General features: G+C 40.1%; 2 protein-coding genes across 4 annotated transcripts in view; both read left to right on the top strand.

Moving 5' to 3' along the window:
• The first annotated feature begins 2,550 nt into the window (after positions 1–2,550).
• Positions 2,551–7,998, top strand: pheta1 (PH domain containing endocytic trafficking adaptor 1). 2 transcript variants are annotated; one of them, XM_088294184.1, is made up of 4 exons: positions 2,551–2,689; positions 3,077–3,164; positions 4,731–5,532; positions 5,644–7,998. In XM_088294184.1, exons 2-4 carry the CDS (start codon positions 3,128–3,130, stop codon positions 5,672–5,674), a joined length of 870 nt encoding a protein of 289 aa, XP_088150310.1. In that variant the 5' UTR covers positions 2,551–2,689; positions 3,077–3,127; the 3' UTR covers positions 5,675–7,998. The 2 variants fall into 2 exon arrangements, with proteins under 2 accessions (XP_088150310.1, XP_088150304.1); XM_088294178.1 differs by having other exon boundaries at positions 4,731–7,998.
• A 53-nt stretch (positions 7,999–8,051) lies between these two features.
• sh2b3 (SH2B adaptor protein 3) overlaps positions 8,052–14,175 on the top strand; it is a 51,452-nt gene continuing 45,328 nt past the window's right edge. The window contains exon 1 of one of the 2 annotated variants that reach the window (XM_088294166.1): positions 8,052–8,359. The gene's annotated coding sequence lies outside the window, so the exon portion shown is untranslated. Of the gene's footprint in view, positions 8,360–11,217; positions 11,542–14,175 lie in introns of those variants that run through there. The other variant, XM_088294149.1, reaches the window with a different exon arrangement.

Raw genomic sequence — 14,175 nt, 5'->3', positions numbered from 1 at the left:
GAGCAACAACAACGACCTTATTGTGGCCACCCCCCAGGCGACATGCCCATTCGAGACATAAATGGGGGGGAATGCAGGTTTAAAAATTTTGAATTGGTAGAAGCCTTCGGATTAAGGTGAAACGTCTTCAACAAACATGAGTCCTGTTGCCTCAATTCACCCTTTGTTGATTTTTTTCCAAAAGAAGCGCCGTACTCGCGATAGACATAAAGTGTGAGATCTTGTCCCTCATGAGTCCTCAGTTCAGCAAGCGTCCAACAATTTTCTCTGGACGTGTTTGGCATTTCATGGCTTCTTTTGTGATAAGTATTCTAAAAGAATAGAAACTGAAGATTAGGTTTTGTGAACTGAGCTGAGCAGGAAGACTTCTTACGCGTTGTCGCTTGATTTCAATGTTAAGGTTTTGCTCATTTAAAGTGGTTATCTTGTTTTTATTTGAGGGAATGAGACCGATGATGCTAATCACCGTATTAGACCTTTATTAAAAGCTGAATGAGGGTTTTAAAGAGGATTTCTTTTGTTTGTTTGTTTGTCTGTCACTGACATGCTTTTGTCCAAATATCCCAAGACTCAAAAAATTTCCATTTTCCATTTCTTGTCATGTTAAAATTGGCCCATTTTTAGGCCCTGTGTCAGAGTGACTACATTTACTACTGGGTCACTGAGAAGTCTGGCTTTTGTTACCATGACAACCTGGGACAGAACCTTGGTTACAGCCTTGTCTACTCTTTAAAGAGCAGAGCCCAGACTGGAAAAGTGAGCGGCCATTAAAACAAAAAAAAATTGTATCCTATCTAATGGAGGCTCCTCCAGTTTAGAGGTTCCACTGTTTGTCTTAACTGAGTCTTAAGATCTGTTTCTCTGTCCAAATAAGGAATAGCAATGAAATAAAGATAATATAAATAGATAATCAAAAGTACTTTTAAATTAGACAAGGTGAGACTGCTTTAAAGTCAAAAAATGAACTTTTTCACAACCGGGGTCAAGATTCAAAGAAAACGTATGTCTCCTCAGATGTCTTATATTTTTGCTGTACGTGTCTGCCAATGAATGGAGAAGAGATTATAAAAAGTAAACACTTTGCACTTGATGTCTGTGTTCTTATTGCCTCTTGTTTGTCATCAGCTAAGCTCATCGCATCCCTCTGGGTAAAAAAAAACAGCATTAATGAAAGCATCTGGCCGAGTGTCGCTCTGAATCAAAGCAACTTTTTTCACAGGAAATGAAAATGACATCGGCATCCGTAGCAGTTAATTGGAGATTAGTGCGATGAGACTGTCGGGGTTGCAGCGCGCGGCTAAAGGCCATCGGCTCTCTCCGGAAGAAGGAACAAATGCACGGTCAGCAGCATTGTGGCAGTGCGCCATCGTAAAAGATGAAGGTCAGAGTTGGAGGAATGAAGCGGGTGAGAATGTCAACTGTTCTAATTCGTCAACCTGAATGTTGTGTTTAGATTCATTGCCTCGTGGGATAGGCTTCTGACCGTCACGGTCAATCCACGACATCTACTGCACAGCACCACCTCCTTGCAGTTCGGGTGACGGCGAGCTGCTTTTTACATCTTTAAGATCTACTTACTAAGTTTTTAATATTTTTCATCCATGATCCAGGCGTCAGCTCTCCTGTCCTTCATTTTGAGCATCCACCAAAGGGCACATGTCCAAAGTAGAGAATCAAATAATCAGATCGCGCCTGAAGGCAGCCTTGTTTGTATTTCCTCACAAGGCCTCAGCTTCCTGTCAGAATGTTTGGAGTATCGTTAAGTCTCTTCCCACATCTGTGCTTCATCAAACGAATGTTCATTCATGCACGTCACTGGTGTTTGGCATGCAGTTTGGGAGGGACTGACTGAAGGCTCAGGGCGAAACATGACAATGCTTCTACGCGGAGGTTGCAAATGTTCCGTACGCCGGGGGCGACCGCGTATCTCCATATATGGTACATGAGTGGTTGTGTGTGCGTGGGTTATGTCCCAACTATTTCTTCAAATGTTACTTTTCACTGGGTAAAATGAAACTCGTTAAAATGATTATTATTTCAATTGATTTGTTTTTATTGATAAAGGTTTGATAAATTAATGAATGACATGAAATCTGCACAGTTAGAAAAAACATCTTTCAAATTAAATATAAATTTATTGAACTAACTTGATGCTGTAAGATGGGCAATGTCATGTTAAATGTCAAATAGTCTACTCCTGTCAAAAGGTTTTAGAAACAATAGCCCATATAAAAATGTTTTTGGGTGAGGATTGCTTTGATAATACATATTTAATTGTCACATTTTAGGCGCACCAGCACCCTCCCCATTCTAAATCCATGAATTGCCTTTATAAAAACATAAAGCTCATTTAATTAAGTAGTAATTATTACTAGTCGATCCCCGCTATTTTTTGGCGTTTCAGGACAGTTGAGCCCGATCACAAATAGTGTAAACCATGAATAACTCATGCGCCAGCAGCACTGCGGTCACCGTTCTAAGGGGTGCGCTCGTTTTTACATACCGTCCATCTGTTAATGGGGATGAGAAGTAAGCCGACTCAAAGTCCCCTCCCATCTGGCCGGCCGCCTGAAACCCACACGAGCGCTCCTTCCGTAGGTCACGTGACATGGGAAAAATGGGAAAAAGAAAGCGGCGAGATGGACGACGCTACGAGGATTTGTCGCCGGACGAACATCTGCATTCAGCGGTAATGTGATTCCAAGTAATTGTTAACAAATGGTCGTCGTAATATGGACTTTCAACGGCGCTCGTTGAGCTTTCATGTGTTTAATGTTGGACTATAAAACGCTGGCCGTTTCAAATGAGCTGCCCGACAAAGTGGGGAAAACTGTTCATTGCTACATATACAAAGTGATCGACTTCCACACGCAGAAGGGATCGACTTGTTCAATTTCTACACTTTGCTTTACCGTTTTGTTTTTCTTTTTACAGTCGAGAAAGTGCTGATGCATCAAAAGCTGCTGAGAAAGCCAGTGAATCATTTGCGGTTCAGTGGAAACAGCTCACATCGACATGTTATTTTTCAACCAAACGTGAAATGTCTTCTGTCGTGTTTATTTTTCATATTTGTCAGGATGTTATTGGAAATGACTTAAAGGAAGAAATACGAGATGTGGACGCTTAAATGAGCAGCCGCGATGGAAGCAGAAGACCGCGTACACGTAAGTCACTTTGTTTTGTAGAGAGTCAAACATGTACAGTTGCCTGGATTGACGCTATCTGGGTTCACGAGGCAGTTGTTTTCCCCTTGCAGTAAATGAAATAAATCCAATCTTTATGGTGCGCTAGTGTTTTGCCTTACAGTTAAAGTTCTGGGTACGACTCTCGAGTTTTCACCTTCATCCATGTGCGTGTGGGTACTGGGACTTGCTCCCATATTCCAGCATGCATGTTGGGTTCACTGAAGACTCAAAATCTTTACTCGTAAAAAAAGTAGATTTGACTATTAATTAGAGCTGAACAATCCGTCAAATTTTTTGTGTGATGAGATTTAGAACAAATTGTCTCACCCCTGTTTTGAAACAGTCGAAAAACTGGAGCCAATCCTCATCCAAATAAATGTGCATGTCTACTCATTCCCACTAAAGTCTCTAAATATCACGACTGTCGCTTTTATGTTGGGTGTCCTCGCTCCGATCAGCAAAGAAGCAGTGTGCCGCGTCCTAACAGCATAATCTATGTAACTCTGCTCACTTCCACAATTCCTCATTCTCATATAAATCAGACACAGAGAGGTTAATCCATTTGATATGTTGAAGTGGTCATGGGTAGACATGTCCACCTGGATTTTTGTGCCAATTGATCGCCGTTTTTGGACGTTCTATGCAATCAAAGTTTTTCCAGTTGTCACTTTTTTTTTTAAACAGTCAAAATGTTTCAGCATATGCTTCCCCACCCCCTTTTTTTAAAAACAATATGACATCCATTCATTATTTGAACCGCTTGTCCTTAGGGGGGTAACGATATGACAATTCATTGCAAATTTATTTTGCGGCCCACCAAGCTATGACTGACAGCAACTGTTTAAGAATCACTGATCTAAATGCATGGAAAAAACCGGATGTGTCCACTGTGACTGAAGTTGTTTACTTAAGGCTGTGACCCATTTTATGGCCGCACATGTGACTCCAAAGCAAAGTTTATCCTGTTGTGAAAGGGATTTTAATCCGCTAAATCACTTGTGTCAATTTCATGGCAATCGCATTGCCAACTTTTGTAGACATAAGATAGCAGAAACAGTCTGTAAAGGAGGCTGCATCCGGCCTGGGCTATGCTCTGCCTTGACGTAAATGTGTACTGATGTCATTTGTACACTTAAAAAAGGCAGCGTCTTACCACAGCTTGTATGCGTCTGGGGAACCTGTATTAAAGTACTTTTCACTTGTAACTAACTTCATCAATATGTTGCTTTAATAAAACTGTTAAAAGCTATCACAACACGTCACTCACCAGGCCAGGCCTTTTCTTTTAATGCCTGACACAAAGTCACCAAGTGTAAGGTAGAACATAAGGTTTGTGACCCCAGGCAGCCAAAAATAATAGATGCACCTTACAAAATCACAGTGATTGGGTAATTGGTACAATACACAATTCTAGAAATATTTGATAGGTGCCGCCCTAGATTATACTATTGTATTATTTTCACAGCACTAGTGGGTCTTTACTTTAACTATAACTTTAATGTCACCATGTCACTAAATATTTGCCTTTTCATGGGCCTCTTGCAGATAAATTAATCATCCGGGGAGCAAGAGAAAGAAGAGTGAGGATGAAACTGAACGAACGCAGCGTGGCCCACTACGCCACATGCGACTCGCCGCCCGACAAGACGGGTTTCCTGTTCAAGAAGGGCGAGCGCAACACGGCATACCACCGTCGCTGGTTCGTCCTCAAGGGAAACATGCTATTCTACTTTGAGGAGCGCGACGGCCGCGAGCCCATCGGCGTCATCATCCTGGAGGGCTGCACCGTGGAGCTCTGCGAGTCGGCCGAGGAGTTCGCCTTCGCCGTCAAGTTCGACTGCGCCCGTGCTCGCGTGTACAAGATGGCGGCCGATAGCCAGGCAGCTATGGAGTCGTGGGTCAAAGCGTTGTCGCGGGCCAGCTTCGACTACATGAGGCTGGTGGTCAAGGAGCTGGAGAGGCAGCTGGAGGAGATCCAGGATGCAGCCGGTGGAGTCACACACGGCAGGCCCAGGTCATCCAAGCGAGTGTCCAAATCCAGATCATCGTCATCGTCGTCATCCTTGTCGACGTCGTCGTCCAGTTCTGGACAAAAGAACCACCAGGATGAAGTGCAGCTCTTGTCCGGAGGTCCTAGGGAGAACGGCGTCGCCTGGAGCAAACCGCACCACGGCTTGGCTAACGGTTCATCTGAGGGGGCGTCCTCCTGTGTGGCCTGGGAGGGCGGGGCCGACGGGGTGAGAGCCAACGGCGCCAGAGCTCCCCCGGTACCCCCCAGAAGAAGAGGGGCGTCTCTGGAGAGCCCCTTCTCTCCCGGCACCGGATGCTTCTCTAAGCTCCACGATTGGTACGGACTGGAGGTGGAGGAACTGAGGGCCCAGTGGCTGCAGAGTCAGTGAACCCATGGAGTCGGGTCAAGTTCTCCAAAAATAATTCATTCCGTTGTTCCATTTTCCAGGGTCAAGGCGGAAACCGGAGAGCATCTCTAAGGACTTACTGCTAAAAGCAGACTACACCCTGGAATGTTTCAAATCCTCATCACAAGCCACTTTTTAATACTCTTTTTAAAAGCTAAATTTTACCCCCATTTTGTCAGTGTTCTTAAACAAAAAGGAGGGATGAATGATCATTTCAAGTCCAACGAGCGATTTTTCACTGTGTTGGACGTAGCCAGAGTCACAGCAACTGTGTAAAAGCAGGCATTCCCCTCCTTTTCCATTGCCGCTGTTTGCTATAAAAAGCACCACGACCGAACCGTGGTCGAAAGTCGACCCAGCAATTGTCCACCTTCGACGATAGTAGCCAACTTTAAAAACATTTTCCCGCCTTTTTAGTGACGCTGTTCCGTATAAACGGCACATAATCCTGTGGGGGTGACTTAGCAATTTTCTGCTTTTCTGGGTAGTAGCCACTTTTGCACAATGGCCTGCAAAAGATGTCATTTTCTTGACTTGGTGGTGTTGCTTTTGTGGCAACACTACATGTAAGTGAAGTTTTTAATAGTGTGAAGTTAACGCCTGACAGTCATTCCCCCTCTATTGCGCGGTCCATTGAAGATTTTATTTTATTTTTTTAAGCCAGCATCACTGTGTGAAAATGGTTTTAGTGTCATTGTGAGTGGATTGTGATCAATCAGGTTCAGTCCAGTCAGCTATGTGATCCACTACAGTATCAATGACGAATAGCATACATCATTCCTTAACAGGTTTTGCCTCTTGGCGAGGATATTTGTGATTGTGCATCCTGTGGAGTTCAGGGAAAAGCAATCTGCCTTGGTGCACAATGTGGGATAATGCGAACAAAAATCACAGAAATATTCTTTTTTTTTTTTCCCCTTACCCTTTGCTTAAAGACAGTTGTCAGTTAATGTCTTAGGTTGGATTGACTTTTTGCTCGAATCTGATTTAGTGCCGATATTAGATTTTTATTTTATTTTTTTTATGGCTTCAAAGTCAAGTGACTCAGATATGACCACACGCTGCTGCAGGAACATAAGTGGAAACATGGAAGTAAACAATTATATTCATCATTGCGTTCCATTTAGTTGGGCCTTGACTCACTTGTCTTCCCATTTAAATGTTTCCATTACTCTGAATTGTTGTTTCTATTTAAAGGACTTTGCACTCTAGTTCTGATGTATGGCGGCGGGTGAGTTGTTGGGGTAGACTTGTGTATGCTTCTGTAAACATTAGAAACTTTTCTTACACACCTTGTTACTGTAGTGCTGAGTTTTTCTCTGTAGCATTGTGGCTTCTTCCCAAATTCCAAAAGCATGCATTCTAGGCTTATTGAAGACTCTTACATTGTCCAGAGGAGTGAAAGTGAGACAATGGGTGTTTGTATATACCCTCCGATTGGTTGTCGAGCAGTCCTCACCGCAATCACTTTCACTCAATTCGGGCAATCAATTTGTTCCCTCACAGGTCTTATCAGAGAATATCTGACCTCCTCTTCCATGTTGGAAGTTTTTTTTTTTTTTTTTTTATAAGTCGGCCCTTGGCAAAACGGGCTCATTCCGCGGTAACTCGGTACACATTTACAAAGACTCGTGCCGCGTGCTTTGTTTTTTATCAACTATTTTTTTCAGGCAAGCGTTATCAGAGGACCACACTTTGCTTCTATGTTGTTTTCTTTTTTTTGGTGAACTGTTATGACAGTGGCTGGGTGGCTTCAGTCCGTGTCATTGCACAGCATTATCATGAATGTTAGAGACATGGTACAAGAGGGAGTTTGTTTTATTTTGTTAGTTTTTTTTCCTTCAAAAAAAAAATCCCATTTGCGTCAATGTTATCTTTAACTGCAATGGTGGCATGTCTAATGATTTGAATGTGCCTTTTTTTTTTTAAACTGTATTTATGATAATTGTAGCATAATCAAAAGTGCCAAATTTCAACTCAAGTAACATCATTGATCTTTGTTATATAACATATTGTGACTTAAAAAATGCATGTGATAAAGGTATTGTTTTGAATAATACATATTAACCATGCATACTTTAATGACAGTGGTATATTCAAATATTTGAAATAATAATTGTATAGGATTTATTGACCTTAATTAGCATTTTCCATCATTCCTGCTAACAGTTTGTCACTTTAATTACATAAATGAAAAACCGTAAGATGATGTATGATAATCAAATGTGACAAATTGATTGTTTTTTTAAATGTTATTTTTTTATGAAATGCCTTTTTAAGCCATTTTATCATTTAATATTAATATCAATATATTATCATTCCGTGATGATTATGGTACCTTGAAGTATATTTAATCACTTATTGTAACCAGTACAATAAACTTTAAAGACTGGTTAGTATTGTGAGCTTCTTAAGTTCTTTTTCGGGACAATTGGAACTTAGTATAAAAGCTTTTATAAGTATTACATACGTAAGTTAGAGTTTATAATAAGACAGGCGAAAAATGAAATCTATGAAGAATCTGTTTGTTAGAACGCAGGTAAAACAGGCTTTACGACAAGCGTTACGACAATTTCTTCAACTTTACAACACTCGTCTCAGAAACTTGGCGCGCTCACGTCTTTGCAGTCTCCAATTTAACTAGTTACCCAGATAGCTCCTTAATTTGAAACAGAATGGAGAGCAGGACACGCTCATCTATGGTGGTGCCCACAAAATGGCAAGGACAAGTCCACAGACACGAAGAACCAGGCACAGGTAGGATTGACGTTGACCGTGTAACCTACCCACTTGACCGTTGAAAATACACTTAAAAAATATGGTGCTGTGTCGCAGTAGTCACCAGATGGCGCTATGTATCAATTTGACTATTGTGGAGAAGCTTTATGACGGGGTCGTGTTCATGTATACTTAAATATTTTTTGTGAAAGTTTTGTCTCATAGTTTTTTTTTTGTATTTTTTATGAAAAAAAAAAAAAACAGGTGGGTGATAATTGTGCTGGATACTTATATGTACTCAATTAGTCCTGTGAGGTTAAGTAGTTAAGAGCCTATGAACTGTGTGCTGATTGGCAGTCATGTTTGTGTTATTAATGGTATGTACTATCAATACCAATGTTTTGTAAGATGGGTAATCCTGAAGAGAGTTGTGAGTTATTTATAGTAGAAGATACGGACGAATAGAAAGTACTTCCTGTCTCGTAGCATCAAAATAAAGGTATACCAGAGGTCAGAAATTTCGGTCTACAGAATATGTTGTCAAATCGTAAACTCAGGAAAATGGCGAGTACCAGTATCATTAAAATGGTTCACAGCATTTTACTCTGAAAATTTGTGATTCATTGATAAGTTAGTCCAAATACACATTCATTCTCATGGTCGGACAGATATCATCAATCAAGCAAATGTCCCAGACAACACAGTGGACCAGTGCTTGTCTCACAGATCTCCGTTCGGGGTTCAAATTAGACCCTTCCTGTGTGGAGTCTGTATTTTTGTTACAATATCACAATTTTCCAAAAATAAAGGTGTAGTGTTTCAAGAAAACCCACTGTGTTTTGGAAGGATAAAATGATTCTTTCAAGAAAGAAAAAAACATTTTGATTTGACTCAAGTACAGTTGTAATATTATGAGTATAAATCAATGCTCACCTAAAAATGACATTATTCAACAAACATTTAATTTGGGCAGCATGATGTATTTAGCATGTCTGCCTCAATATTGAGAGGTTCCGGGTTTGTATCTCATCTTCTGCCTATGCCGATTGGCTGGCGACCAGTCTGGGGTCCCCACCCAGTCTTCTAATCACCTCAAACTCTATTCCTGCTCTCACTGCAACAGAAAATCGATGGATGAACATGAAGTCCTAATGATGTCTCAAGTAAAATAAACAACAACGTTGGAACGCAAGCTAACTCGCCCTGTCTTTTCCTCAAGTACAACACAGACACTGAATGAAATGGAAGCTGCGCTCATGCCCAACAAATGAGTCTCTTTAGCCCTGTCGAATTCAATTAGAATTCTTTCTTTTCCTAACGGGGGACATAATAGTCACAGACAATGGCATGCTTGACTGAGGCGCGGAGGAAGCGAGCAGTTGGTTTGTCATGAGACCCTGCAGCCTCAGGTCATGCCTATTCACCCTGTGTGTAGTAAATGAGATGAAAAGCACATTTGTGGGAGGAATTTGCATCGGTAGAAGCAAACAAGTAACGGATCCCCCGTGATACAGTCGAGCTCATGTCGATGGATCATGTGTGCATGTCACCAAGTCGTCTTTTCACAAGTGAAAGCGAAAGTCGGCCTAACACATGCTAACTATGTGTACGGTTTAGCACGATGTATTAATCTATCAATTTTCTATAGTGCTTTTCGTCATTAGGGGTTTTTGGAATGTGGGAGGAATTTTTCTTGCAAAACACAAGCCCCAGGAAGTCAAACTAGACTTTACACAGATCTGATTGGCTGGATCGGATGCGCAGATATTTAGCATTTTTATGCAAAATGAGTGATCGTTTGTGATGTCATAATTTGCCAATATTTCAATGACATCAGATCCACTGTAAGACACTACAACAAACACAATCTCGTTCACTGCTGCCATCGTTAATAATAATAATAATAATCCAAGGTTTCTCATAGTCATTAAAAAAATTTAAATATTTTAAATAATTTTGTTTTTTGGGGTGGGGGACTGCTTTTATTAAAATGAAATGCAATTATAATCTGCGGAGAAACAAAAAATTCTCTGCGAACACCACCAAACACAAAATGGCTAACGGCTTTTTATGATTTATTATAATTTCAACATTATCATCGACAGAACAATAATCAACAAGCTGTTGCTCCAGAAATTTCCATTGCATGAACCACTGAGCCACCTTTCCCATTAAATAACTGAGCGACATATTGTCCAGCCTTGGCTTCTTTCTCCTGCTTAAGCTTCTTCACTTTCCGTTTTTGGCTACCAGAATTCCAGGGCTTCTTGTCGTCTCCGCCTCCACTCACTGACTGCAAAGTGAAAAGTTGTTGTCTTTGCAGGTGGACTGAACCATTTTACACAAATGGAGAGGGGGTGGTGTTGAAAAAGGTACCTAAACCCACTGTTGCCACCAATGCATTGTAAATATATAGGTAATTGTACGTTTATTTCCGAGTGTCATATTATTTTGTCAGGGTTATAATTTTATTCGGAGCCCTTCTGGGCGCCTGTCAAACATGGGCTCCTAGAATCCTTTTCCTTATTCCCCCCTGTTCGGCGCCCATGACCGTGGGTAAACAAATTGGTTAAATAGATAAGTCCATCTTCTGATCGGTTTGGTGATTCTTTTTTTTTTTTTTTTTTTAAATTGCTGAATGCTCCAAAATCTTGACGATTAAAACGTAATACTGTATAATCGACCAACATAGTTGAAAACATAATTTTAAAGAAGTAAAAAAAAAATATATATAAAATATATATATATATATATATATATATATATATATTTTTTTATATATTTTATATTATGAAGAAAAAATCTCAAATCTTCCTTAACTGAGACGTTTAGCTTTTATTTTTGCTCAAGCGGAACCCGGAAAAGCACTTGTGAAATGTTTCCACTTTGACGCGGTGGTGTTTTTTTTTCTCCTACTGAGCGGAAACAAGAGTCCCCACTTTTTTCCGCGTCAAGTTCGTGCCTCAGAGTTTTTTTTCTTTCTCTTCCTTTAAGTTGGAGACCTTGTCGCGTCAAGTCACAATGGAAGCCAAAGAGACCATTTTGTGCACTTCTTCCCGTAGAGGTCGACTCTCGCTCTAAATATTTTTGGGTTCTTCCCGCCGACGCCACTTTTTGGACCAACTTTTTGATGCCTTTTCGACACATTTCCGTTATGCAAAGTCCAAACTGTTGTGTTGTCGTCGTGCAGCGGTGGGTGCCCGTCCGAGATAACGGAGAACGTGAGTAGTCAAATGTTACGTATTTACATTCTTATGCTTCAACAACTTGCTGTCTTTTCGCCACATGGCACACTGTCGCCAAACGATGACTCCCCTGGGATGCGTTCAGGTTCCAAAAACTGCAGTTATGTTTCGCTTTCGCCGTGAAAATATGCTGAAGTGACATTTAAATGGGAACTCGGAAGTTTTCTGGTATTGTCCGTTAAGTGCTCAGCGTGCCATAAAGTTAGAACAAGTGCGTCTGTACGTGCGTGTGTTTTCGAACGTAGTTGGAAAAAGTCCACATTGCTGTGACGCTGTCATTGAAAATTTGACGTAAGTCTGGTGTTGGTCACCATGGCGATGACGGAGCATGGCACCAAACCAGCACATCTTACCTGTACATCTTTCTGTGCGTACAAACATTGAGATAAGTCTGTTATGTACTGACCTACTTCGCATTAAATAGAACTTAATGTCTTAGTGTGTCAGAAAATGTGTAAGTTTCTTAATGTAAGTTCAAACACTCATTAAATAAGTTCGGGGTTCGAATCTCGGCTCCGGCCTTCCTTTGTAGAAGTTTTGGGTTCAAATTACTTGCATGAATTTTCTCCAGGTACTGCAGCTTCCTAGTATGTTAGGTGAATGAAATACTCAAAATTGCCCACGGGTGTGAATATGAGTCTGAGGTGTGTACCCTGCTATTAACAGGTGACAAACCCAGGTTGTCTGTACTCAGCCACTCGTCTAAACAGTTGGGATAGGTTCTTGAACCACCGTAATGAGGAGAAATTGTATAGAAAATGCATAGCTAATGCAGTGATTTTAATTAGCAAAAAATAACTGTACCTATATGCCCCATTAACCTGAAAAAAAATGAAACCAGAGCATGAAAAATGTGTACTCGTATTTTCTGGAGCATGAGGTTCATTGAAGTCATTGAATGCTGAGTGATTCTCAAAGTATGGCACATGTGCCGCAAATGGTATGCGTATGGTATGGTTAACTGCCGAACTGCAGTTTGGTTTTGAACTTTTGAGTTCAATACATTTGCATTTTCTCTTTACAAACTGTTAAAAATCATTTATGTAGGTGGGATTTTTTTTATTTTATGTGCAATACCCTCACTTGAATCTTAATTTAATTTTATTTTGATATGTTTGAGCACAGCATCAATGTTCAAACTTACAATAATATTAAATGTACTTTTAGGAACACTTGGAAAGTTATTTTTCTTTCTAAGTGGTACTTAGTGTAAAAGAGTTCAAGAACCACTGGAATACTATAAATTGCCCGTAACTGTGACTGTGATTGTGAATGGCTGTCTGTCTACATCTGCCCAATGACTGACTGTCAATTAGTCCATAGTGTAACACGCCTCTCGTCCAAAGTCAGCAGGGATTGGCAACAGCTCACCTGTACCCTTTGCAGGATAAGCACCTTAAGAAAATGGATGGATAAACAAAAGATTACAAAGACAGTGTTAATTGAAGTTAAAATGCTACTTTAGTAGCTTTTTGTATGTCCTAGTTTTGATACCGTTTTGTGCCATAAAGGGTACCAAGGTGTCCGACTCACAAGAGCTAATCCTAAAGAAAAAAAACACAGCAAGTGCCCTCTAAAGTTGGAATGTAAACAAGATCGCACTATTATAGTCTTCACCGTATTACCACTCACATCCATCAGGGCACAATACCAATTTCTCACCCATCCATTAAAACATTTTTTTTCAATAAATCCAAACAGAAGCTTACTTTTCTAATATTATATTAGAAGGCACAGTTTTAAACACTCTTATGTTTAATGACAAATGAGCACATAACGCTCTGTCTTTTGATCACTAGTGAAAAGCAAAGACAGAAGCAAAACACAGCTACAGTTGTAATCCTGGATGTTGGCTGCAAGAGATCTATTGAGGTGCACACATGACATCCATGATGAGTATGTTTTATTGGACATTTTCACAAACATATTTCTCAGACTCTGAATTAGACGTTATTTAAAGTGTTAGATGATGCTTTCTTCTATAATTGTTTGATTTTCGTAATTTCTCGAGAATTTCCCAAAAATGCCCTTTATAAGATAATTTTTGTTTTTACTCATGTGTTACAGTATATGCGTCCTCAATTCTCAAAATTAATCAATTAATTAATTAATTAGATTGGGATTTCTCGCATTCAGACCTTTTTTTTCCCGCCCTGTCTGAGGAATGCGAGTTCTGGGATAATTACCAATGTTTTCTGGGCTTTGTGATTGTTGTGCAATGATGATGTGGTGAAAAAGATTGACTTTGGAAAATACGTTTTGCCATCAGGGAAACCCACTTTTTATACCAAAGTGGACATTGCGTAGGACAAAGTTTTTTTTTTTATTTTATGATTTTATTTACGGTGATTTTCGTGTCGTGCTTTTTTTTCCTTGCACATCAGGTTTTTGAGATGTGTGTGTGTGTGTATGTATGTATGTAAATATATGTGTGTGTGTGTGTGTGTGTGTATATATATATATATATATATATATATATATATATATATTATTAGTGTTTTTTTTCTTTTTAAGTTTGATCTGTAAAAGCCTACTCAGTCCCGATTTTACCATGTGTTGTAATTTATAGCTATGACATTTCAGTAAGAAAATCCCACCTATTGGTGAACG

The sequence above is a fragment of the Idiotropiscis lumnitzeri genome, chromosome 1 (assembly GCF_059441095.1).
Source record: "Idiotropiscis lumnitzeri isolate Australia: NSW breed Sydney's pygmy pipehorse chromosome 1, RoL_Ilum_1.0, whole genome shotgun sequence".
Lineage (NCBI taxonomy): Eukaryota > Metazoa > Chordata > Actinopteri > Syngnathiformes > Syngnathidae > Idiotropiscis > Idiotropiscis lumnitzeri.
Note: the sequence above shows the minus strand (reverse complement) of the source record. Positions and strands in the feature narration are given on the sequence as shown.

Coding starts and splice junctions, on each gene's coding strand:
- pheta1 (XM_088294178.1), top strand. CDS start 3,128: ATGAGCAGCCGCGATGGAAGCAGAAGACCGCGTACAC. Junction 3,165..4,730: donor AAGCAGAAGACCGCGTACAC/GTAAGTCACTTT, acceptor GGCCTCTTGCAG/ATAAATTAATCATCCGGGGA.